Genomic DNA, 25,153 nt, shown 5'->3' with positions numbered 1-25,153 from the left:
CACTTACCTGTACTAGTCCCCGTTTGTACATAGCACACAGTATGAAGAGAGAGTCTGCTGACCACTCTAGGTGCTGGATCTGATCCAGGCATGTGTACAGCTGAAAGATTTGGAGAGTGCTCACATCTCGAACCACTAAACGGTACTGGACACATGATGCCTAAATATGAAAAAGGTTAAGCTTTTATAAACCACATACCAAAGTAATAAATGTCTTAAAAAGCCAAGACTTTTGTAGAGGGTAAATCAGTCTCCTTCTGAACTATTAATAAGTCTTATACATACCATAATTTACATCTATTGATTTTTCTGTTTATTCTAAGCTATACAATCACAAAAAAAAAAAGAAAAAGAAAAAGGGGACAAGGGGGGGGGGCGCAACTCCTGCAAACCAGATTTGAAAATTCTTTTGAAGGATAGCAATTTGTCTCCCTTTAACATCTTTAATAACTCACAACCTAAAACTATGATGTTGTATTTCTCTCCTAAGTACATTCTAAGGACTAGACTTGGCATATACAAAAAATAGTACAGTGCAGTAGATTAGACCATGAGCCAGGAAAGAGGGGCTGCTCCTGATCCTACCATTGTTTGAGACAATTTAAAAATAATAACAGGAACCTACCTTACAAGACTGTTAAAAGGAGTACCTAATAAAAATGACTAAAACGATTACTAAGCACCAGGAGAGTACTGGGTATACAGTATATACGCAATTAATATTTCTGGAATTTAAAACTGTGAATATATTACACAGATACATATTTATATTAAATAATATCTAATACAAAATTAGCGATTTGTTTAGTGACTAATATTCCTTTATTAAACAAATATCTACTATTTTTATCTGCATAAATATTTATAAAGGCTATGTCTACAGGAAAAAAAATTTATGCCTAGTTTACGCATCTCAAACCAAATGGTTAACACTACTCTCTTACAATGTACCTTATGGACATGCTGAAAGAATGGAAGAGATCTCTGCATATCACTGAGCTCCTCACTCAAAAGGAAAGCATTAAGATGTCATATTCAATAATTTAAATTAATTTGGGGGATCTATGTGATGAGTTCACAATAACACAAAAATATCGTTTAGTCATCTCACATACATAACAGTGACAGTCTTTTAACATATCTAGAAATGTGCAAGGAGAGGACCGTTGGAGTAATGGATAATAGCACTGGATTTCAAAGCAGATTTGAGTTCTAATCTCATCTCTAATACTAGTCCTGTGCCCTCGAACAAATCACTTAACCCGTCCTTGCTCCAGGCAAATTACAAATGATATTGGAATTGTAATATGTCTGGGGTGGAGAGTGTTTCCATACCTGAAGTCTCCAAATCAATAAAATGACAAAGTCCTTTAAGTAAAACTGAAAATTTTTCATTCGTGTTCTCAACATAATCTAGCACATTAGATCCCCATTATTCAAGTTCTATGAAAACAGAAGCTGTTCATTCCACATTTATCGAACATCTGTATCTGTGCCATATGGACTCACTTGTAACAGATTGAGATATCTTATCCAAAAGAATAAGCCTGAGACAACACACCCACCTGGCCTGTCTCCAGTTTATATGTTAGGAAGCAATTATAACGGATTTTTGTTATTTTTCATGCATCAAAATAAAATGTATTTTGTTCATAGTACAAATTAAAACATGAAAAATCATAACAGAAGAAGTGAATACAGGTGGATTTATGCCATATTTACTCATAGTAGAAGATTCCATTGTGATTAATAATAGAAATTTAAATGTGCAATTTTGACTTTAGGATATACTTCAACTCAAACTATTTTCCATTTCAAAGTTATTTAAGCTTATACTACATAGACTGAATTAAATGTCCAAAAAACTAAGAAACTATTAGTGGTTCAGTTGAAAGACTGGAATTTATTTAAGAGCAGTTGCTTTATTCTAAATAAATTTGCAATTTTAAGAGCATGTGCTAAAAATAATGCCCACTAAAGGTTTTTTTTTTTTCCAAGATTCATTATACCTAAGGTCAGCAACAATTTATAGCGGGAAAGAGTCAAGGTTGTTATTTTATTTACTTATAGAATGCTGTCTCTGTGGCCCTGAAGAAAAGCCAGCTAATTGCATGTGGACTAGTAATATATTTTGTGTATGTATCTGCAAGATTCAGATTACTCAGTCTATTCTAAAACATTTATGTTATATGAACCCAACCTAAAAAATACAAGTATTCCATTAGCATCAGTTATATCTTAACTAAGTATCTTTTGGAAAACATGAGAAAACTACTATTACTCATTCTTTATGATATGGGATCTTTTTATCAACATCTGAAAAAATATACATTATAAATTCACTTTTCTCTAAGGTATCTCAAACTGGTAATATGCAACCATTTGATTCAAGCACTGTTAGGGCCGATCCTTCAAGAGTATTAAAGTATTAGATTAATCTTAAAGACAAGCCTTCCATCTAATGCTTTAACTCAACATCAAAAACTGTAAGACTGCCAAAATTAGGCAAGCATCTGTTACCTCTCTTTACATACAGACGACACCAAATTGTAGTCACTTGTTTATACCAACTGAATGGACATACCAACCTCATCTCCCAAACACAAACCAAGAGCAAACCCTTAATGGACAGTTCCTGAAGTGCTGTTTGATCAACACCTGAATGCTAAATTTTCTGCAATTTTAGATCAAACAAACAAAAAAGATAAAAAATATAAATTCATTGAGTTACAGTTGTCAGAATCTAGGCTAGACAAAACATGTACAGTGAGGCCAACGCTGGTAAGTAAGTACTAACGGCACTGTTATTTATTAGAATGACAAACATCCAATAAATTTGGGTGGAATTTGTGAGTTAAAATAGGTGATGTCTCAATATTGGGTTAGGTTTTTTTCCCTATTACTCCAAAGACATTACGCAATTATAATGGCAAATATCCAAAGCTAAATTTTGTATCCAGGACAGCGCTTTGTAGTATCAGCATAAGATTTGCAATCTCTGAAATGAAAAGTTCAAATCCCAGTCAGCATACAAATTATTTTTTCTCATCAAGATAGAATATAAGCTATTTAAATCATAGACTTCGAATGTTCCAGAGTATAAAAAGAAGGGATGTGGGAAAGTGACCAAACGTGTACACTTAGCAAAAGTAAACCCAAAAAACCTAGTTCTCCGCACTTTTTAGTGGCAGAAGAATTAGATTCCCACAGCTTTGGCACAGGCACAGTAAATTTGAATTCCAGGACAATTGCTGGCCAACATCATTCCACCATATGGATGGATGGCTTTTAAAAAAATGTTATTTAAATATCTATAGCTTAAGCATATTAGAAAAAAATGTTGAGTCAAGTTTTTTCCTCTTGTCACAAGCTATTGGAGGGAACCAGAAGCCATGTGAGTGGCAAGGATCCAATTCTGTTATGAGACCAAGTGACTTCAGGTTATCCTTGCTCTACTCAGTTCCTAGAGAACTGAGAATGTTGGAGCCAGAACTTTGCAGTGTTTTTGTTTTTAACTTTCTAACATTTATCAGATAATATTGTTATAATTATCTGCATTAGTATTTTACTCTCATTAGAATGAGAGCTCAGTGAAGGAAGGCACCATGTCTAACATAAATTCTGCATCACTTCCAGGATCTAGGTCAGTGTTCTATACCCAAGAAAAAAAAAAGCATGGGGCCTTAGGGATCACCTGACCCAAGATCACAGATTTGAAGTAAGCCCTTAGAAGTAATCTAGTTCAACCCTTTCATTTTACACAGAAGGAAACTAAGACCCAGGCAGGGGAGGAACTTTTTCAAGGTCCCACAGAGAATAGTGGGCAGAGCCAGGTCTGTAAGTAACCCGGGTTCTCTGGTTCTGATCCAGCACTTTTCCTACTACACCAAGATACACCTAACCAAACCCCTTCGGGTTACAGAGGCGGGAAATGAAACCAAGAGAAGTCAGCTGGCTTGCCCAATGTCACACACCAAGTCAGTGGCATTAAAACCCAGTCTTCCTGGCTTCTAGTTCAGGGTTCTGAACTAACTAGTCATCTGAAACTGAGGACCACAGTGTGACCAGCAATGGCCTAAGTGACCACAGACAACTCACCAGGAACTTGCCATTGGGAGAGAATTTGCTGAGCTGATTTGAGAGCTTAAACACTTCAGAGAAATTCATAACGGGCGCAGGTGCTGGAGCTGGCCAATAAACCAAGATGCTAAGGGCCTTCTTCGGGCTGTAGCCGAGACGGGGCTGGCGACCCCTTGGCGGAACGGGACGTGCTCCAGCAGCCGGTGGCACAATCTGAAAAGGACAGGCCGGGACTCAAGCACAGAAGGGCAGTGCCCCCGCCGCGCTCGGGGGCTGTCACACGCAGGGACGTTCAGACAGTAACGAGGGGCTGTCGGAAGGGCAGGCAAGGGCACAGCGCCACCCTCCCGGAGAGCTGTCAACGGCGGGGGAGCCTCCTCTCCTTTATTCACAGAGGAAACATCTAACAGTCAGCCAGGCTTTAACCAGGCAGCTCCGACGCGCCCCGCGCGGTGCGCATCACCGAGGACGCAGGAAGCGGAGCGTCTGGAGGTGGGGACCACCTGCTGAGCGCCACACGCGCAGGGAACACCGGAGGCAGCAGGGCCTAAGGCGCAAGGATGCTGACCCGGGAGAGGGGAGCCGGGACCGCGCCGCTCTCTCAGGCAGACTAGACAGTCCTGGGGGCCATGGGGAAAGGCAGACGTGGCCGTCACGGAGAGTGTAGGACGAGGGAGACCCAACAAGCGCTGTGGCGCAGACAGAGTGAGAGTGCGTCTCCCCCAGTCTCTGCCCCCGCCCTCTCTTCTCTCTCCCCTCCCCTCCTCCCCCGTCGGCCCGTCGGCCCCGGGTCCCAGGAAAGCGGACAAACGGCCGCGGCCTACGGGGAGCGGCCCAGGCCGGGCCTCGAGGAGGACGGGAGCCCTCACCGGTCCCCACAGCGCCGCCGCCGCCGTCCTCTTCCGCCGCCTCCTTCCCGACCCCCTCCGGCCGCTGCTCCAGCAGCAACACCAACCGAACACTGGCCAGCAGTGGCCCGGAAGTGGGGGAAGGCGGGAAGTCGTCGTCAGCCTATCAGAGGGCCAGGGCGCCGAACGGCATTGTGGGGGTTGTAGTTTTCAGCCTCCGGCTTCTCTCCGCCCTTCCTCTAGAGAAGGGAGGGAGGGAGGGACCGGCGGGGTTGTCGCCTCGGGGATCGAGGGGGCGGGAGCGAAGAGTAGGAGGGCAGAAGGGTTGACCGTGTAAGCCCCCAGGCCATTGATCCGAGACTGGCTTGGCACTGGCTCTCACCCCCGCGCCCCGCTCCGGCTGGGCGGAATGAATGACCGAATGGTTACCTTTTTACAAAGCGCTTCCTCTGTGCCTAGCAAGCCCTGGGGGGAGGTGGTGGAAAAGAAAACCGGAAATGAAATCAGTCCCCGCTCTCGAGGAGCCTCCATTCTAATAGCAGGATCACAGATTTAGCGCTGGAAAGGATCTTGGAGGCCGGGGAATCCGACTTCAGCCCCCACCCCTGCTCTGCAGATGGAGAAACTGAGGCCCGGAGGTGGAAATCACAAGTACTGAGGAACGCAGTCCTCAGGGGGCTTACATTCTAATCTGTGGAACCCAGATTTAGACGTGGAAGTCCACGAAAGACCGAGAAAAAATCTCTCCTCTCTGGGGGCACCGGAGATGACGCGAGTAGGATCAGGGGAGAGTAGACTGACTCATTTTTGCCCATCAGTACATTTAATTACTGGAAAGTGGGGAGCGGGGGCTGGGGAAATGAGATAGGCGTGGCTGGAACCCAGTCTTGGATGAAGCAACCCACACACAGCCTGTTCATCAGGGCTCGGAGCAGGGGTGAGGGCTCGGGGCAGAGGTGAGTTACCGTTAGGAAAGTAAAAGTCCTTTATGAGTAAGTGTGTGACTACTCCCCTCTAAGCCACGTTTCTTTCGAGAGGTATTTTAAAACATAGATTGAGAGCTCAAAAAGACTGCCCAGTCCAACTCCTCGCTTTACATAAATCTGAAGCGGTCAACTGGCATTTATTAAGTTCCTAGATATGCTCCATAGCCACACAGTCAGTGACGGAATCTTGAAAGTGAGTCTGGGTCCCCCCCCCCCTTTGTATCCTATTCCCAGAGCCTAGCACGCTGGCAAGTCTATGGGGAATTTAGCAAATATTTGTTGATTGGTTGACGGATTGATTCAGTGAATGCATTCAATTGCTGCAAGTCTCGGGATTTAGGGCTAGAATCCATTAATCAATCAACAAACATTCATGGAATAACTACCAGGCTCTATGCTAGGCAACTGGAAACTTAGTAACGACGATGAAAATTCTCTGCCCTCAAGCACCTTATATTCTTTCAGAGAAACAACATATATGCGCATGTATAAATACAAAGTAATTTCATATAGGGTAGGGTAAATGGCTTTGGAAATCATTTATTCTAATTGTCCCTCCAAAGCTCAGTCCAAGTGAAACCTTTCCTATGTGGTTGGTGCCTCCCCTCTAAGACTTCTTCCTATGTATTTTCTAAATATTTCTATCTGTAAATTTTTTTCCCAATAGGATTAAAGTTTCTAGGGGGCAGGAACTGTTTATTTTTAGTTTTGCTACCCCAGGATCTGTCCTAAAGGACAAAGAATGGTTCTGGGATGCAATCAGCACTAGGGAATTGCCTGAATTATCATTTGTTTTTGCTTTTTTCTTTCATGGAGGGGGGAAGGCAGGGCAATTGGGATTAAGTGACTTACCCAAGGTCACAGGGCTAGTGAGTGTTAAGTGTCTGAGCTCTCATTTGAAGTCAGGTCCTCCTGACTCCAGGGCTGGTGCTCTATTCACGGAGCCACCTAGCCTCCCTAAATTGCCTGAATTATTGAGATTAAATTATTAAATTAGCTGTGTGACCCCAAGCAAGTCATTTCACCCTCTGCCTGCGTTAGTTTCTTTGACTATAAAATTGGGATGATAATAGCACCTATCTCCCAAAGTTGTAGTGAGGACCAAATAAGATAATATTTGCAAAGCACTTTGCAAACTCTAAAGGGCCATATAAATGCTAGCTATTATTAACATTGTTATTTTTCCTTATATAACCTTGAGCAAATCTTTCCCAAATTCAATGTAATCCAACATGCATTTATTTATTAAATGCCTACTCTGTTTTGGTGCCTTAGTTTCCTCAGTTCAATCCAGCATACATTTATTATTAAGCACCCTACTACGTGCGATCGTGCCTGTTTCCTCAATTCAATGCAGCATGAACTTATTATATGATTACTATATGATTTCATATAGCTTAGTGGTGCCTTAGTGTACTCATATGCCAAATGAAATAGTTCAACTTGATAAGCCTCTGAAATTACTTCTAAATGCTAAGATCCTATGACTGAATTGGGACCTGGGATGCAGAAAAGAAAGATATCCCACGTCATGGCCACTGAAGAGTTCCTCCTCTTATCTGGTGAATTCTTTCCCCCCTCCCCAATTTTATTTATTTAGAATGAAAGTATCTCTCAGATCCTCCTCGAAGTGACTGAAAATGTGGATTTGAGGGCATCTTGAAGATAGACTTAAGTTGTCCTCAATTAGTACCCCTATTCTTTGACACCTGCTTTATGTGGTAGTAACCTCAAACTCTCCAAGGGGTAGGGAAGAGGAAATTGAAAAGGGTCGGGTCCTCTAAAGCCTCCATCTATCCTAAGGTGGGCATTGCTCCATTCAGACCTTAATAGACTTCTCTGGTTTTTTGACAAGCCCTGGGGGACAAATCCACAGGGTTTAGTTAAGCCAGAGCATTCTAGACAATTCTTAAGAGATCTTAAACAGACCACAGCTCCTCCTGTCCCGCTCAGCCAGTAGATCAAAGTTTCTGTATTCTTTTAAGTGACCAAATCAAGATAACAAGCACTTGTCAAGTCTTACTATGTGCCAGGAATTGTGCTAAGAGTGGGGGATATAAGGAAGAAGAAGAACAATCCCGCTGCCTTCAAGGAGCTCTCAGTCAAGAAGAGGGCAAGGTTGCTTTTTGGGTCCTGCCAGATTAATCGGTCCAGTTCAACTCAATAAACCCTCAGTGAATAAATGCCCCTTGTGTGTGTTGAACCTGATGAGGTTTCCATAGGATCACAGATGTAGAGCTGGAAGGGACCTACCTCTAAGATTGTCTAGAGCAACCCCTTCATTTTAGAGAAGGGGAAACTGAGGTTCAGAATTGCCCGAGGTCACACACAGCTGAGGCAAGCTGGTATTTAAACGTAGGTCCGAGGACTCCAAATCTGTAACTCTTTGTCGCTGTTGTTATTGTTGACTTGTGTTCCACTCTGAGTGACCCCATTTGGGGTTTTCTTGGCAGAGATACTGGAGTAGTTTGTCATTTCCTTCTCCAGCTCATTTTACAGATGAGGAAACTGAGGAAAACAGTATTAAGTATCCCATGTCATACAATTACTACCTGATTTGAACTCATGAAGACCATTTCCTGATTCCAAGCCCAGGGTTCTATTGACTGTGCCACCAAATGTCTCACAAACATTTATTAAGTACCTAACATGCACAGAGCACCTGATTGGGGTTTTCTCTTCATTTCTCCAACAAATGTTCAACCAACACTTATGTGTGCATAGAAAGAGTATTGTGCTGGGATATTCCCTCATAAAATTTACAGTCTAAGTAGCTAAGATAATGCATGAATGACTTCAACACTCTACCAGTATTACAGGGTTGATTGGGACCCTCTATCATGGGACTAGATCTCCCCAGAAAATTCAAAACACACTGAGGAGGATCCTGGCTGAATTTCTAATCAAAATTAAATGACAACCCAGGTCTTCTGACTAGAAAGCAAGTGTTCATTTCATTGAAGCTCACTTTCTCTTTGGAATACGAACCCTAAGCTTCCAGCTAGTGGGTGACCCTCGAAGGACATTTTTAATCGGAATTTTCATAAGCTCATTCAACATCCCACAAAAATTTTTTCCGAGGGGAAAGACGACAAGGGGCTAGAAGTATTTTATTTTGGGCTCACGGTCACCTACTTCCCCAAAAGTCCTTCCATCCCTTTCCCTGTAATGAATGTAATGACCCTGTTTTCAAAGAAGTTATGCCAAAAATTTAGTAAGCTGGAAGAAAAAAACTTGCGAATCTACTGTCCCAGAACTCAGTCAAATACTGAAGACTCATCACTAATTTAGTGATGGGGTTTTAGATAATTTTAGCCATAGCAATTTTTACAGGCCATCTACTAAGAAGTGGAAGGGTTTCAATCTTCACTGTGGGAAGACTTATTTTCATCTGTAAAATAAGGAAGGGTGGGTGAGACTACATAGTTTCTGAAGAATCTTCAGGCTTTAAATATATGTTCCTGGACCCCAGATCTTTGAGGTGAAAAGCAGTTAATATCATAGATTTAGAAATGGAAGGACTCTTTCTGACCATTTAGTACAGGATTCTTAAACTTTTTTTGCATCACACACCCCATTAGCCTTCTGATAAAGCCTCTGAACTCTTGTCTCATAATGTTTTTAAATGTATGAAACAAACATAGGAAACTAATTATATTGAAATGCAGTTGTCAAAATATTTTTAAAGTATACAAGTGCACGGACTCCACAGTTAAGAACTAGTCCAATCCTGTCACTTTGCAAATGAGGAAAATGAGGCCAGAGAGGGGAAAGGACATAGTTCAGGTGACATAGTTCATAGTGACATAGCCAGGATTCAAACCCAAGTCTACGGACCCCAAATCTAAGATGTCCGGGGAACAGTAAACATGACAGGGTTAGAATTCTGTACACTTGTAGCTTTCCAAAGCTAGAAACCACCCCAGGCTGTCCTATTACAATGTCGAAAAGAAAATCAGAGAAAAAGACACCTGCCCCAAATCGCGAGGTTCGTTAGCTTTAGTGCAGGAACTAGGATCCAGGAAGGAGCTGTTTGTAGCTGTCAGGGCTATATTTTTTTCTTTTTCCAGAAATCGATGCATTTCTGCCTTCTCTTTTCCTGTAAAAGGCCCGTGAAAGTGGTTCCAACCCCTCACTGGCACTTGCTGAAGCTGGGGGTTAGGACGTGGGGGAGGAGGGAGGAATGATCGTGGGTGGCTCTGAGTTAGAGGAAAGCCCCCAGATGCCTTTTAGGTACTCCCCGGTCCTTTCACTGAAGGTAGGTGGAAGGGACCACACTTTCTTCCTCCACCGGAGCCTGGTGCCCAAAACATGAGTGAGTCGCACCTTTGAGGGCGCACTGGGTGGTCCGTGCGCTCTGCTGTGCAATTCCTGGAGCAAGAGATTTTGGACATCGAGAAATGAAATTCACCAGAAGCAGGGAACAGCTCTTACAGGACAGGTGAGTAGCCCAGGTTAGCATCCGTTCATTTTCCATTCGGGATCCTTGTACACAAAGGCTCTTTGTTTCCCTTTCTGACTTTGGAACTCCAGAACCTAGTGCAGTATCTGCCATAGAAAAGGTGCTTAATAAGAGCTGTATCTTCCACAGAAGAAGTGCTTCATAATTTGCTTGTGGATTGGTTAATTGGTTGTGTGTTATAGTTGTAATGGGCTGAATTTGGAGTTAGAAGATCTGGGTTCATAGGTCAGTTCCATCTGTTTCCTCATCTGTAAAATGAGGGGGTTTCCCTTTCCGAATCTGTGTGATCTTATCACCCTGGCCATAGAATCTTTTTGTGTGTGTGGCCCAGAGGGAAAGAGATTTCAAAGGATCTCCAGGGTCAGAGAAGAGGGTCTGCATATAAAGTCTTTTGCAATCTGACTCTAATCTATGTTAAGAGGCTTACTGTACATTATGACCCTTCATGCGCTCCAAGGGTCTAGTGAAACCGGCTGTCTTGCTGATTTTTACACCTGATTTCTGTCTCCTCCCTGCTTTTGCACAGGCCTCCTTGGAATGCACTCGACCCCCACCCCCACTCCCACTTCTGCCTTTGACAAGCTCTAGTTTCCTTCAAGTTTCAATACAAGTACTACCTTCCACATAAGGCATCTCCTGAATTCTGCTCCCCTTTCCCCACCCATTGGCAGCCAACCCCACCAAATCACCTTTTTGGCTTATATTTTTGTATATACTTAACAGTATTTCCCCACATTTACTGGAAACTTCTTGAAGGCAGTTTCATTTATGTCTGTTCAACATATACTGGTACTGAATAAAATGCTTGTTGATTGATTAAGCTCTATCCCAACCTCCCTCTCTCTCCACTCCTTTTCCTTCTCCTCCTCCTTCTTCTCTCTCCCTTCCCCTCTCTCTTCCTCTTTCCCGTCCTCCCTCTCTCTCCTTCCCTCCCTTCCCCTCTCTTTCCCTCTTTCCCTCCCTTTCATCTCCTCTCTCTCTCTCCCTCCCTTCATCTCTCTTCTCTCTCCCTCCTTCCCTCCCCCTCTCTCTCCCTTTCATCTCTTCTCTCTCCATCTCTCTTTTCTCCCTCCTCTTTCCCTCTCTCCCTTCCCCTTCTTCCCTCCCTCTCTCTCCCTTTCATCTCCTCTCCCTCCCTCTCTCTTCTCTCCCTCCTCTTTCTCTTCTTTCCTCCCTCTCCCTTCCCTCTGTCTATCCCTCCCTCTCCCCTCCCCCTTCATTTCCCCCCTGTCTCTCTCTTTGTCTTCCTCCACCCTTTACCTGAGTATGTGTATGCATGTAAGTGTGTGCCACCTATCTGAATTGTCAAAGGGTAAAGGATGAGGCAGCAAGGGCAGAATATTCAGTGAGGGGAAAAGCTAAAGTGGGGATCAGAGTTCCAATCCCAACTCTGCTACTTGCTACAATGTGACTGTTAGAAAGAATTAGTTTGGGGGCAGCTAGGTAGCAAATCGAATAGAGCACCGGCCCTGGAGTCAGGAGAACCTGAGTTCGAATCCAGCCTCAGACACCTAACACAAAAACTAGCCATGTGACCTTGGGCAAGTCACTTAACCCCAATTGCCCCCCAAAAAGCAAAAAAGAAAGTAAGAAAGAAAGAATTAGTTTGCATCTTTGGGCCTCAGTTTCCCTGTCCATAAAATGAGTGGTTGAATTGTACATCATCTGAGGTGCTCTCCAGCTCCAAACCTAATTAAAAACTGACATTTATATAGGATTTTATTGTTTGCAAATCATTTCACATATATGATCTCATTTGAGCATCATAACCAATCCAGTGAAGGGGGTGGGGGACTATAGGTTATATTTTATTCCCCATTCGAAAATGAGGAAATTAAGAATGATCAAGGTTAAGTGACTTGTTCAAAGTAGAACTGATAATAAATACTGGAGGAGGGAGTCAGGTCTTCCTGGCTCCAGTTCCAGCAGTCTAGATGGCTAGCCCAGTAGTGGTGAGGCCACAGGCTCCCCATCGATGGTTTACCAGCTGGGGGCCCAGAGAAGATATGGATCAATTCTGAGTTTTGAAGAGTGATTTATGGAAGGACTGGGAATGGACAGGAGTGGAGTAGGGAAAGGGGAGGGAGAGAAAAATCATTCTCCTTGGAGGGTTGGGGGAGATTTCAAATTCAATACCCTCAGGAAAACTTGAGATCGGTTTGGTAGTGCTTTGCTAACAGCCTGAGTTGGAAAGTAGTGTCAAAAATATTCAAATACACAAATGAGAATTTGAAAAATTTTTTACGTGAAACCCCAGCTTCTGCTTTTTAGTTTGGCTTTACTATATGGTAATGTCCCACATTTTCCACGTTCCTTTAGTTCTCTTGCTTATTTTTTCCTATATATATATATTTTTTTTTAATCAGAGATGTAGTTGTAGTTTTTGTTGCCCTTACCCCAATGCTCCAATGGATCTAAGATCGCCTCAGGAGCTATCCTTTGGAGAGCCATCCAAGGACTGCACATTGAAGCACATCCAGGTGTGCTGTTCTATGGGAGTCTTGTCCATCTCCAACCTCGGGAGTTGTATTGAAAGTTGGAGTGACCTTTCTAGATTTCTTTGGACAGCCTAAGGGTAAAAGCCTAGTATGGGTGTGTGTGTGTGGGGGGGACCCGCACTTGTTATCCCTCACCCTTGCTGGGTAACCAGCCCTTCCTATCATATTCATCTCTGTGATACCAGCTTGCACACTCCTATTCTTCCATGTTCCACTTTGGTAATAAATTGCAGCCTGATCACCTTGACTATGCCAGAATTTTTAGATAGAAAAAAAAATTCAAATGAAATGAACAACTTCCCATTGAGACTCAAAATTCTGAACTTAACCCTTTCAAGTCTGGAACTTCATCCCTTCCTGGTAAGTGATGATGATAAATAGTGCCTCTGCATCCTTCTATGTCTAAGACTGGCTCGATTCATTTCATCCTGGGTCCTCCAACCGTTGCCAGGCGTTACCCCTTGTGCAAGGCACTCTGCCCCTTTTCCTAGTTCTGCAACTATAATCAAAATAATTCTGTCTTTGGTTCTGGAATAGGGTCAGGTGGTTGAGTAGATAGAGCACCTGGCCTGGAGTCAGGAAGACCTGAGTTCAAATGTGGCTCAGACACTAATTGTGTGACTGAGTGAAGTGGCAACTCACTTCACCCTGTTTGCCTCCGTTTCCTTATCTGTAAAATGCGCTGGGGAAGGAAAAGACAAACCACTCCAGTATCTTAATCAAGAAAATCCCCAAAAGAGCTGAAGCAGAGTCAGATAGGACTGAAAAAACGACTAAACAATTTTCCCTTTGGTTCCACCTCCCTCCTCCCCCCCCCCCCCCCCAGTTTTCCAAAACAAAATACTCTTGCCCAGTCATTAATCCCCTAAATGTGCTGTTTCTCTCAATTAGAATGTAAACTCCTTGAGGGCAGGGATGCTTTGTGTTTGAATCTCCAGCACTTAGCATAATGCTTGGCACACCGCCAGCGCTTAATACTTTTTTTCATTCATTTATTAATTAATTCTCCCCTCCCTTGTGCTCAATGTGCTGCCACAATTCTTCAGAAACTGTTTTATTCCATATCAAAGAAGGTGGTTGTTGTCTAAGTAACTGGAGTCAGCCGGTTGTTTCCCCATTTGCCTGAGGAAAAAAATCAAAGCTCAGAAATTAAGCCCAGAAGTAACCAAGATTCGAAGCCGGTCCTTGACCTAAACTAGGTGGGATCCTGAACAAGTCTGAGCCTCAATTTCCTGCCTTGTAAATTAAGGAAAGTAACAAAGCCTCCCTCCTGTGCTTTGGTGAGGATAAAACGAGATAAACATGTACATAAAACGCTTTGCAATGCTTTTAAAGCTCCATGCAAATGTTGCATTTTTTTTTAAACATACATTTCATTACCTCGAGGAAATTTTTTCCAAAAATGCAAATAGGCACCATCTCGGCAATTTGTGAGTGGCCTGAAGGCACAGAGAGGATACGTAATTTGCCCAGGAGCTTACTGCCTTTAGCGACAGAGACGAGACTCGAACCGAGTTCTTCCTGACTCCGAGGTCGGTTCTCTATCTCTTCCATCTTGTTTTTGTAATTTCCTATGTTAACTCTGGTGCCAGAGCCGGGACTAGAGTTCGGGACTCTTGACCGAGGTACGGTGAAGCCGGCACTATTTAAGGACGGCCTGTGTTCCTCTGCTCAGCACGCAACGCCCTGGTCTGTGAGCTCTGAAGGGCTAGCTCGCCTCGGCTTGGAGAGAATATAAGGCCCGAACCTGCGCCGACATCATAGCACTTGTACTTAGAAGGTAGCTAGGGGATCCTTCACGCTTTCCTACAGATGTGGAAACTGAGACCCCTGAGAAGGCGAAATACTTGCTCAAGCCACAGACTAGTTCTAAGCAGTGGAAGCCTCAAGGGTGATCCATCCCCCAACGCGAACTCCTATCTTTAGTTCATTCATTCATTTCGTCATTTACCCTCCCTATCCCCCACTTCTCCATCGCTGGGGCTGCTGAGGATGGGGTGGTGAATCGCCTAGTTCTCTAATAATTCAACTTCTGTGAGCAGTTCAAGCCAGGTTTAAGTCATTTCCAGGGGCTGGTGGCCGTCCATGACCTCCAGGCAGCCGCAGACTGGGGTCTGGGCCACACTGCGTCCTGAAGAGCAGAGGCGCGCCGGGTGCGGCAGCGGGCAGGTGTAACCCAGAAAGTCCCTAGATCCGTATCCCTCCCCCCCCACCCCCACTCCGAATGTGTAAAATAACCCACGTACGAAACTAATCTCTTCTCACATCCCCCACATAAAAAGAAAGGTGATGAACCAGGACAGTGTGCACAATGGCTAGCGAATCAGCCTTGAAATAGAAAAACCTGTATTCAAGACCATTCCTGACATCTACCTGCCGTATTTATGTGACCCAGAGCTAGTCCCTTAACCTCTCCCGGTTCTAGGCTGCTCTCTGAGACTAGAAGCGGCAGAGAAAAGGCCAATCTACCGTGGTCAGTCAGTCAACTGGTGTTTATTAAAAACTTATGTACAAAGGCACTAGGGACACAAAGGCCAAAACAAACAAACAAAAACCAACCCCTTTCCTTAAGAAGTTTACATTCGAAAGGGGGAAATCACATAAATAACAAAATAAATTTAATAATTTTATTATTTAATTTAAAAAATAACACATAAGGTACCGGACTTGGAGTCATGAGGTTCTAGGTTTAACCCCCACCTCAGACACTTAGCTGTTACCTTGGCCACTTTATTTTTTCTGTGCCTTAACTTCCTTCTTTATTTTTTAAATGACAGGGCTTTTTAAAGCAACTATTTCTTTTTTTAAAAATTAATTTAGTTTTAGTTTTTAACGTTCACTTCCATAAGATTTTGAGTTCTAAATTTTTTTCCCCCTTCTTCCCTCCCCCTTCCCAAGACGTCTTGCAATTTAATAAAATGACTGGTTTGTACTAAGATCCCCTTCCGGTTTTAAATCTATATAGTCTCAAAAAACAAACCCTAAATGTTTAAATCCCTCTTAAAGCGGGATTGCTGTTTTTTCGCTTTAGAAAGCGCTTTATTATAGTTATTCCGTACCAGTGTTTTTAATAGCGAGGAAAACTCGTCGCCTGGGGACTTCACTTATCCTATATATGGTTCCCACATTTTGTCTCGAAATGTAGCACAAAGAGAAACGAGCCTCTAGCCCAGATCGAGAACTACTCCTCACCGCCTCACAAATACACAATGTAACAACACTTCGAGATACCCAATATAACAACATACAATTTGCAACACATCCAATGTAACTCAGTCCACACGTACAAAAGCCACGATCTTATTGCCACAATATGCACCGACACTTGCACAAGGACACAACACGCACGAGGCCCAGGGGATCTCCAAAGTTGAAGTAACACCTACAGGCAAACGATGTGTGAGACCCAGAGCGACTTGGAAGTCTAGACCTCCATGAAAGTGACTCTCCACGGACTTGCCGAGTCCCACGCCCAGTCACTCCCGGGAGAGACTTTGGGCCCTCTAGGCCCCAAATGCCAATTGGCAACTGTTGTTTCAAAGGTTTTTTGTTAGTCATTCTCCCAGCCGCTGCAGACACATTTACACACAAAAGGCCCCTCAGGTCAAGAGATTCATTTTGTCCTTCAAAAGCGCTCCTGTGGAGCGGGAATTCCCCACTTTCAAAAATATTTGTTATATTGAATCCTTATTTTCCAAGGATCGGTTCTGGCTTCACCTCCGCCCAGGAATCTTAATGTTTATACTCTTGTCTAGCCTCGATTTACCTCCCCCACACTAGAATATAAGCTGCAGGAGGGGGCAGGCACTGTTTTTTTTTTCCTTTTCTTTTTTGTATCCCCGGAATCTAGCAAAGTGGCCGGCCTCCTCGGGCCCTCAAATGTTTGTTGATTGATTGAAGCATCCAAAAGTGAAATGGCATGCCGCGTTAGGTAGTGAGCTCCTTGTCACTAGAGATCGGCCAGGAGAGGCTGGACTGCCTCTCTTGAGATGTACGGGGCACGCTGCCTGCCAGTTTCTCTCGTGATCTGCTGGAGGGCAGGAACCTTTTCGGTTTTGTCTGTCTCCCAGGGCCTAGCCCTGAGCCTGGCATTTAGTAGGAACAAAATAATTGCTGGTAGAATTGAGATTGAATTGAATGAACCGCGCTGCCCCACAGGGCATTGGCACTGCCGCCTGCGCCCAGGAATAAGCCCCCCGGGGACTGGGAGGAAACTCGCCGTAGCCAGAGCTGAGCTGGGCTGGGCTGGGCAGGGCCAGGCAAGGTGAGGTCAGGGGAGGGCAGCAGCTCCCGAGCTCCCCAATGGGGCTGTGAGAGCTTGGGGCCGGTGGAAGAGGACCTCGTGCCTACTCCTAGGACGTTGGCAACTTCTGGCCCCCCTCCCATTCCAGCGCCGCCGCCTCCTCCTTCTTCTCGGGCCTCCCGGGGCGCGCAAAGCGGTCCCGCGCTAGCAGCCCGCCAGGCTAGAAAAGGCGGCTAATGCCTGCTGCCGCGGCAGCGGACGCTCCCCTCCCCCTTCTCCTCCCTTTCCTTCCTTTCCCTCCCCCCTCCTCTTCTCTCTCCCGTACCCCACGCCGGCAGCCCCTTATAACCAGCCTCGCCGATCCGACCCTCTTGTCTGCCCTTCGGCCACTGCCCCCCCACCCGCCGCTGTCTTCCCACACTAGCCATTGCCTGCGCCCCCGCCCCCGCCCCGTTGCCTAAGCAGGGCTCTTCCTCTTCGGCCGCGCGGGCAGCCAAAGGGTTAACCTCCGGCCAGCCCACGGGTCCTCCAGGGGTAGGGGAGGGCAGGAGTGGGGTGGGGTCCCGAGCTAATCTGGGGCCCGGGGCCCAGACACAGAAGGCTAGCTAGTGCAGCCATCCCGGGGACCAGCTGAGCGCGAGTACGACTTGGGACATCTATGCCAGACACAGGCAGCAAGGTACCTCCGGGCAGCCAGTTCCGACAGCACCAGGTAGGGGAGCCAGGGCCGGGGGAGGGAGGGAAAGAGGGGGAGGGAAGATATGTACCAGACCAGGGCTCGGACCCAGGATCTGCCCGGGGTTGTGGGTGGACGTAGAAGTCTGGGGACTGGCGGGGCAGCGCGCTACATTTGGAACCAGGAGACACGCACTGTGTCACTCACAGTGTGACCTTGAGCTCTCAAATGGCTCAAAGCATTTTTAAAGAGCCTACTATGTGCCAAACTGTGCCTCGAGCTGGGGATCCAAATACAAAAGTGAAACACTTCCTATCCTCGTGGCCCTTGCATTATACTGAGCAAATCACTTAAGATTTCTGAACCTCAGTTTCCTTTTCTGTATAAATGAAGGGGTTGGGCCAAATGAAGGGGCTAACAGTATTCTTCCAGCTCTAAATCTAGGCTCCTATGACTGTAACCACCTCCAAAGCTCTGTTCACGGTTGAACACAGAACAGATGAGTCCCCCAGGGCGGGTTGGAGAGCAAGAGAGCCCACGAGGTAACAAACTGTTCAGTCTCCTTCTTCCACAGGGGCATGGGAGGGAGGGAAGGAAATGTGAGTACTGCTGCCTCCCTACACTCAAAAAGGCCATTTTTGGCGTCAGTGGTGTCTTTGAGCCGGAGGATCAGTGTTTGGCCAGGGATGAGGGACTTTGGGACCAAAGTGGGGTCAGAAGCCCCAAGACTGCTAACTGTTTTCAGAGAAGAGAGAAAGGATGGTGGATATTTGGGTGTGAAGGGGGAACAACTTTTGTTGGACCTTTAAAGCTGAGGAGAAGGTCTGAATCTGTCTTATCTGCTGGAATGGGGGATGGAGGTGGGGTAAGTCTGAGTCAGGAAAAAACAAACAAACCAATTTCCCTGTGTCCCCACCCCCCCCCCCCCCACCTCTTTAAGACGCCTAGTATGTTCGAAGTGCTAGGGAAGCAAAGATAAAAAACCCCTGCCCTCGGTGAGCTTACATTCTACTGGGCCAGCATAAAATGTAGAAATAGAACAAAGAAAATTAAGGAGGGAAGGAGCAGGGACAACTTTGGGGAAGGGAATCAGGGAAGGCTTTGTGGAAGAGGAGTGGAATTTAACCTTAGGGGGAAAAAAAGATTTCTTCCAGTCAGAGATGAAGAAGAAGTACATCCCAGGGACTGCTCTGATGGTGACATTCATATCCAACTCATTCAGACCTCACTTTAAGGAAGGTACTTTGGTTATTCTAATTTTGCTGTTTGGGAAACTGAGAAGGAAAAGCAAAGTGACTTGGCCAAGGGCATACAAGTTGATGACCAAGTCCAACACTTTGGCAGTCACAACACTGGGTCCAATTGTTCTGAGTTATTCCCTTCTCTTCACTGCAGGCCCAAGGAAGAAAAGGAGAGTAACGTGGGTTTTAAAAACACAGGAGCTGCATGTGGAAATGATAGTCATATTTTTTTCATTTCTGGAGTGCTTTAAAATAACCTATGAAATTGAGGGTTGGACTTAGGGTTAGGAAGACCTGAGTTCAAATCCCACCTCATGCACTACTCATGTGACCACAGGCAAGTCACTTACATAACCTCTGTGAGCCTCAGTTTTCTCATCTACGAAATGGAAATAGTGTACTCACCTTTATAGGGCTGTGAGGCTCCAGTGAAATAATGCATATAGCTCTCTACTTATATTTTACTAATTATTATTATTGGTTCCCTTTTACCTCAGTGCTGTCAAGTGGGTAGTTCAGTATTTTCCTACTCTTTGTAATTCCATTTAGGGTTTTCTTCTAGAGTGGTTTGCTATTCCCTTCTCCAGCTCAGTTTTACAGATGAGGAAACTGAGGCAAATAGGATGAAGTGACTTGCCCAGGGTCATAAAGCTAGGAAGTGTCTGTGGTCACATTTGAACTCAGGTCTTCCTGACTCTAGACCAGGCACTACTTAGCTGCCCCAGAGGTAGGTGGTAGGTTCTACAAATAGCATCATTACTTTTTCACAAATGAAGAAATTGAGTCAGGAAAGAGAGTTGAGATGACTAATTAGTCTGAAGTCTCAAAGGCAAGGCTTCTTGGTCCAAATCCAGGGCTTTTTCCCTGCCCTCAATAATGAAACATGAAGTCTCCCACAAAGACCTAGACACTAGAAAATCTGGCAAGCCCTGAGGCCTAGGGCTCCTTGTCTTGAGGAATAAGAGGAGGGTTGAAGTTGGGATCAGAGGAGAAGGTTGCTGTGGTAGCAGAGTCCAGTATCCCCCAGGTGAGAGATTAGGGCTTATTTGAGGGGGATTTGAACCCAGCCCCTCTGCCTCCCAGACCAGAGCTCTTCCCACTGAACCATGAAGTAGCTCCTGGCTGTTAGCCTTCTTTTCCTGATCAAATGAAATCTATCGGGTCACTGGGGATTCCTGTTCAGAAGGAAGCAGTGAGAACAGCTGAGAAGGCAGAGCCTTGCCACCCATTCAGACAATCCACAGTGAGCTGATGTTCAGGAAATAGCATTTTCAAATGTTATCCTATGCCACTGGAGGCAACAAAGCAGAGGGGTGGAGGGGCAAAGTGGACTCAGCTTCAGAGTTAGGCCCTTGGGCTCCAGTTCTGTCTCTGATAACTTTCTGATGGTATCGCCCTAGACAAATCACTTCCCCTCCGAGTGCCCTAGGCAGCTCTCTGATTATATAAGTTTTGGACGAGTTGATGATTGACATGAGTAGATTTACTGGGAGTCCTTTTGCCACCGGCTTCAAAAATCCACAGATGAGAAGAAAAAAAAAAACATTTTCTACCTCCATCTGCCCCATCATTTCCTATTCAGTGGCCACGATTAACCGGAAAGTGTATTGCTTCCCTAATTAGCTCCAATTTCTGCTTTTTTTTTTTTTTTGCATTTTTTTGGAGGGCAATTGGGGTTAAGTAACTTGCCCAAGATTACTGGGCTAGTTTTTTTCTGTGGGTGTTAAGTGTTAACTCAGGACCTCCTGACTCTGGGGCCAGTGCTTTACTCACTGCGCCACCTAGCCACCCCTTAGCTCTAATTTCTTATCTCTCTATAATAATAATAATTTTAAAATGGACACTGCACTTTTTCTCCCAACAACAAAGTGAGATAATGGGGTTATTATTCTCATCCCTATCTCCATTTGCATTTTTTTTAACCAAATGAGAATGAACAGTTTACATGACTAGTCCTCCTTGGTCAGATCACTACATTACAGTACTTAAGTGTCTGAGTCTGAATTCGAACCCAGTTCCCACCTGACTCCAAACCATTCCTCTTTCCACTGTTTAACCCCTCTGAATATATGCTAAGGATCTGTGCTTTCATCAGCAGGGGTTTTTTGGGGGGGGTGGAGTCTCCCACCAACCTTCTTGGGATTAATAAGTATGTTTTGATGGGTAAATTATTTACTGGAAGCACATAAGTGATTGATCTGTTATCAGAGGCAGGGCTCCAGTCTGCCTCCAATCCAAGTCTAATGCTATCCCTATCTAAGCCATGCTATCCCTATGCACCATCACACACACACACACACACACACACACACACACACACACAACACGATATTTCTTTGTTTTCACAGGGTTCTTTTGTAGTTCTGTCCTAGTCTCAACCTTAGAAGATGAGCTCCAAACTGTATCTCCTAGAGATCCATTCAGACCTAAGTCATTCTTACCCCCTTCTTGAAGATATCTACATATGTATACAAACATACAACAATATATGTATGTGTGTTTATGTAGGCATGCATGTGTATATATATGCAATATATAGATATATCTATATATGTATCTGTGTGTATCTATACATGTGTCTACACACACACACAGAGCTAGGTGGCTCAGTGGATAGAGCTCTGGCCCTAAGTTCCTGAGTTCAAATCCCAGCCTCAGACGATGACTTAACTGTGTGACCCTGGGCAAATCACTTGGCCCTTTTGTTTCAGTTTCCTTATCAGTAAAATGAGCTGGAGAAAGACATAGCAAACCACTCTAGTATCCTTGCTAAGAAAACCCCACAAAGAGTCAGACACGACTAAAACAACAGAGCAAGAAACATATAAAAGTATTATGTGGATGTTTATGTACAGCTGTTCTTTGTAAACGTAGCATATAATTAGTGCCTAATGAAGGTCAGAAGAGAAAGACACAAAAATATGTATCAGTGTATACATACATATGTACATATATGCACGCATAGAAAATGTGTGTATACACACATGTTTCTGCACGCATGTTTACACACATGAATATAATAAGTGTGTATACAGAGATGTGTATGATACATTTATACATACTCATGTGTCTCCACCCCCAAAATCTTTGTTAGTCCCCAGCTATGTGCTTGGGATACGGGGAACTGTCCCCATCACCTGTGAGCTTATATGCTACTGTGTAGTCACAAGATTTGAAAAATAAGATAATGTGTAACCATATATATATGTATATCACAGGGAGGGAATAGGTATTAAGCACCTACTGTGTGACAGGCACCATGCTAAGTGCTTTACAAGTGTCTCATCTCATCTAGAATGGAACTGGCCTCAGAGAAGGCCATGTAGTCCAACTCCTCTTATTTTATTTTATTTTTTTGCTTTATTTTTTTTTTGGAGGGCAATTGGGGTTGTGACTTGCCCAAAGTCACACGGATAGCAAGTGTGTCAAGTGTCTGAGGCTGGATTTGAACTCAGGTCCTCCTGACTCCAGGGCTGGTGCTCTATTCACTGCACCACCTAGCCACTCACCCCTTTTATTTTTTTATGTTATTTTTTTTTTTCGCCTAACAGGTATTTATTTTCTCTCCCTTCCATCACTCACTATTGAGAGAGAAAAAATTAAAATAATAAAATTAAAATAAAAAAAACCAAATATGTATATGAAAGCAAAACATTTTACAGATGTACAGTCATGTAAGTTATGCCAAGTCATACAGGTATAAGTTTGTATACACATATGAATGAGTACATGTATATGCGTATAACTATGCATAATACACAAACTACATCTCAGTGAACTTGGTAGACCTTGAGCTCCTGGGCAGGGACTTTTGCCTTTGTCTTTTTCCTTTCTTTGTATCTTCAGTGTCTAGCACAGTATGTGGCATACAGTCAGTGCCTAATAAATGTTTACCACCTATCTATGTGAATGGCTATGTTCCTTATGCAGAAATTCACCTAATGAAATATACAGAGAATAATTGCACATTGCTATCTTTTGGGCTGTTTGGTTGTAATGTAATGCCAAAAGAAGGCAACTTCCCAGGTTCAAAATACCAGCATAGGTGCTCTCTATTTTATTCAGTGACAAACCAAGAACAGAGAAGATCAAAACATGACATCATTCAAAATACAGCATTTACTAAGTGTGATTAAATAATCTCCAAGTACTACCCCACCCCAGGACCTTCCAATCATTCAATCAATTACAAAGTCCCTGTTCTAAATACTTCTCCACCCCTAGGCTATACCTTCATTTGGTCCACCACAAAGCCCCTCTTCTCAAATGGAGATTAGTTTCCAAACATAAGGTCAAAAGTTCCCCACCCCTGGATCACAATTGAATCTACCCCAGAGTTACATCAAGTTTAAACACAGCACTTAATACCCAAATGGAGGTCTTTTCTTCATCTTGACACGAGGCAAGTTCTCAGCAATCTTAGTTCCTGGGGAGACAAGGCTTAGCAAAGCCACAAGATACATTGCCAGTCCCTTCATGAATTTATCCTCTGTCTGTAGAACAGTCCTAGAACCCCTGAACACATTAGCAAAGCCCTCTCCCAGGATTTCTGTAAACATACAACAAGAAAATCCTTCTTCAGGGCTTCTGAACCAACAGAAAGGCTCCCAGACCCCTGCAACAACAGCACTGTCCTTCACCAGTGGACAGTATTCATTCTGTCTGCAGGACAGTCTCCAGACCCCTGCAACAACAGCACTGTCCCTCACCAGTGGACAGTATTCACTCTCTGTCTGCAGGACAGTCTCAGGCCTTCTTAGCGAACAGCCAGGTTCCAGGACTTCTTCAACAAAAGGACTGTCTTTCACCAGTGGACAAATCTGGCAAAACAACATCAAAACAGACAGACAAAGTACCAGCAAAACAGCCATGTCTCCTCAGTCCTTGGCAGCTCAGGGGGCAGGTCTCAAAAGTCCAGGGCAATTCAAAGTGGCCACCAGCAATTCTCTTAGTCTCTCTCTCTCCATGAGGTGCTGCTTCCAAAAAGATCTTCCGCCTCTCTCTTATCTCTCCAAAAATCTACATCACCAGCTCCTCCCAGTTCAGGACTTTCTTTTCACATCAAGTCCATCCCACAGGTGGGATTAACAAGCTCTGGGTTTTAACACAATCAGTTTGAAAAACTAAGCCAATACAGGGGAATCTTTAAATGCCATTACTATCACATTGGTACAATTGGTTTCAAATATAACTGTTTACCAGGGAAAGGGACAAGCATTTATCTAACATCAATAATATGCCAGGCCCTGAGCTAAAGGCTTTGTAATTATTATCTCATTTGATTCTTACAACAACCTTGCTGTTATTATTCCTATTTTGCAATTGGGGAAAGTGAGGAAGTGACTTGATCAGGATCAAACAGTTAGTAAGTATATGAGGGTCAGATCTGAATTCAGGTCTTCCTGACTCCAGTCCCAGAGCTCTATACACTGAACCACCTAGGTGTCTAAACAATGAGGTCTATGGACCTATTAGCACATTAAAAAAAACACACACTTTAATATAAACCTTGGGGGACAAATGTAACTAGAAGCAGAGTGTATCATCATTTTTGATGTGCTGTTACTCAATTATTCTAGCCTTGGGTGCTATTTCCTATCGGTACAACCCTTCTGAGTGTGCCCATTAGCCAACCTTCTGGGGAGAGAGCCTTTAAAACTAATAACTTCCATTCACCAGGCAAAGCATTAGCTTGGCAAAAGAAGGCTACCACCTTGAAACTCTTCTGGTCTTGGGAAAAGAGCCTCAGATTGGGGAAGGGGGGTGGGGGTCAAAGGATGTGGGTTCAAGTTCTGCTCAGCTACCTTTGTGAACCTCCCCTGGGTCTGCATTTCCCCACTGGTAAAATGAAAGTGTTGTTTTAGAATACTCAAGGTCCCTTTGCCCCTTGTATTCTCTGATCCTCTTCATTTGTAATTAATTGTTTTAATGAATAGTTTTGTTGATTGACTGCTTGTTTTTTTAACAAATATTGACACATATGCCCATATCAGTCAACATGTATTCTTGAAGACTATTAGTACCGTGTTACTGTATATGGATAAGATGCTGTGTGAAGAGAATTTTGATTCCCCTACTCAATTTAGTTAACATTTCCTCAGTTCATTGTGATTTGATAG

The 25,153-nt window shown here is 44.1% G+C and overlaps 2 protein-coding genes across 5 annotated transcripts in view; one reads left to right on the top strand and one right to left on the bottom strand.

Annotated features, from left to right (window-relative positions):
• Nucleotides 1–5,068, bottom strand: part of WRAP73 (WD repeat containing, antisense to TP73) — a 44,203-nt gene extending 39,135 nt beyond the window's left edge. Inside the window, exons 1-3 of the mRNA XM_069078312.1 lie at nt 4,950–5,068; nt 4,099–4,293; nt 8–160 (exon numbers count right to left, since the gene is read on the bottom strand). Of these exons, the coding sequence (XP_068934413.1) occupies nt 8–160; nt 4,099–4,167 (222 nt within the window). The 5' untranslated portion in view covers nt 4,168–4,293; nt 4,950–5,068. The remainder of the gene's footprint in view (nt 1–7; nt 161–4,098; nt 4,294–4,949) is intronic.
• The window catches only part of TP73 (tumor protein p73), a 223,245-nt gene that overhangs the window by 640 nt on the left and 197,452 nt on the right, over nt 1–25,153 (top strand). The window contains exon 1 of one of the 4 annotated variants that reach the window (XM_069078307.1): nt 17,701–17,829. The exons of the other annotated variants lie outside the window; for them this stretch is intronic. The gene's annotated coding sequence lies outside the window, so the exon portion shown is untranslated. Of the gene's footprint in view, nt 1–17,700; nt 17,830–25,153 lie in introns of those variants that run through there. 4 annotated transcript variants of the gene reach the window in all.

The sequence above is a fragment of the Petaurus breviceps genome, unplaced genomic scaffold (assembly GCF_028583685.1).
Source record: "Petaurus breviceps papuanus isolate PSGF00001 unplaced genomic scaffold, PetGlider_PUasm1.0 91041, whole genome shotgun sequence".
In the NCBI taxonomy this organism is placed as follows: Eukaryota; Metazoa; Chordata; class Mammalia; order Diprotodontia; family Petauridae; genus Petaurus; species Petaurus breviceps.
Note: the sequence above shows the minus strand (reverse complement) of the source record. Positions and strands in the feature narration are given on the sequence as shown.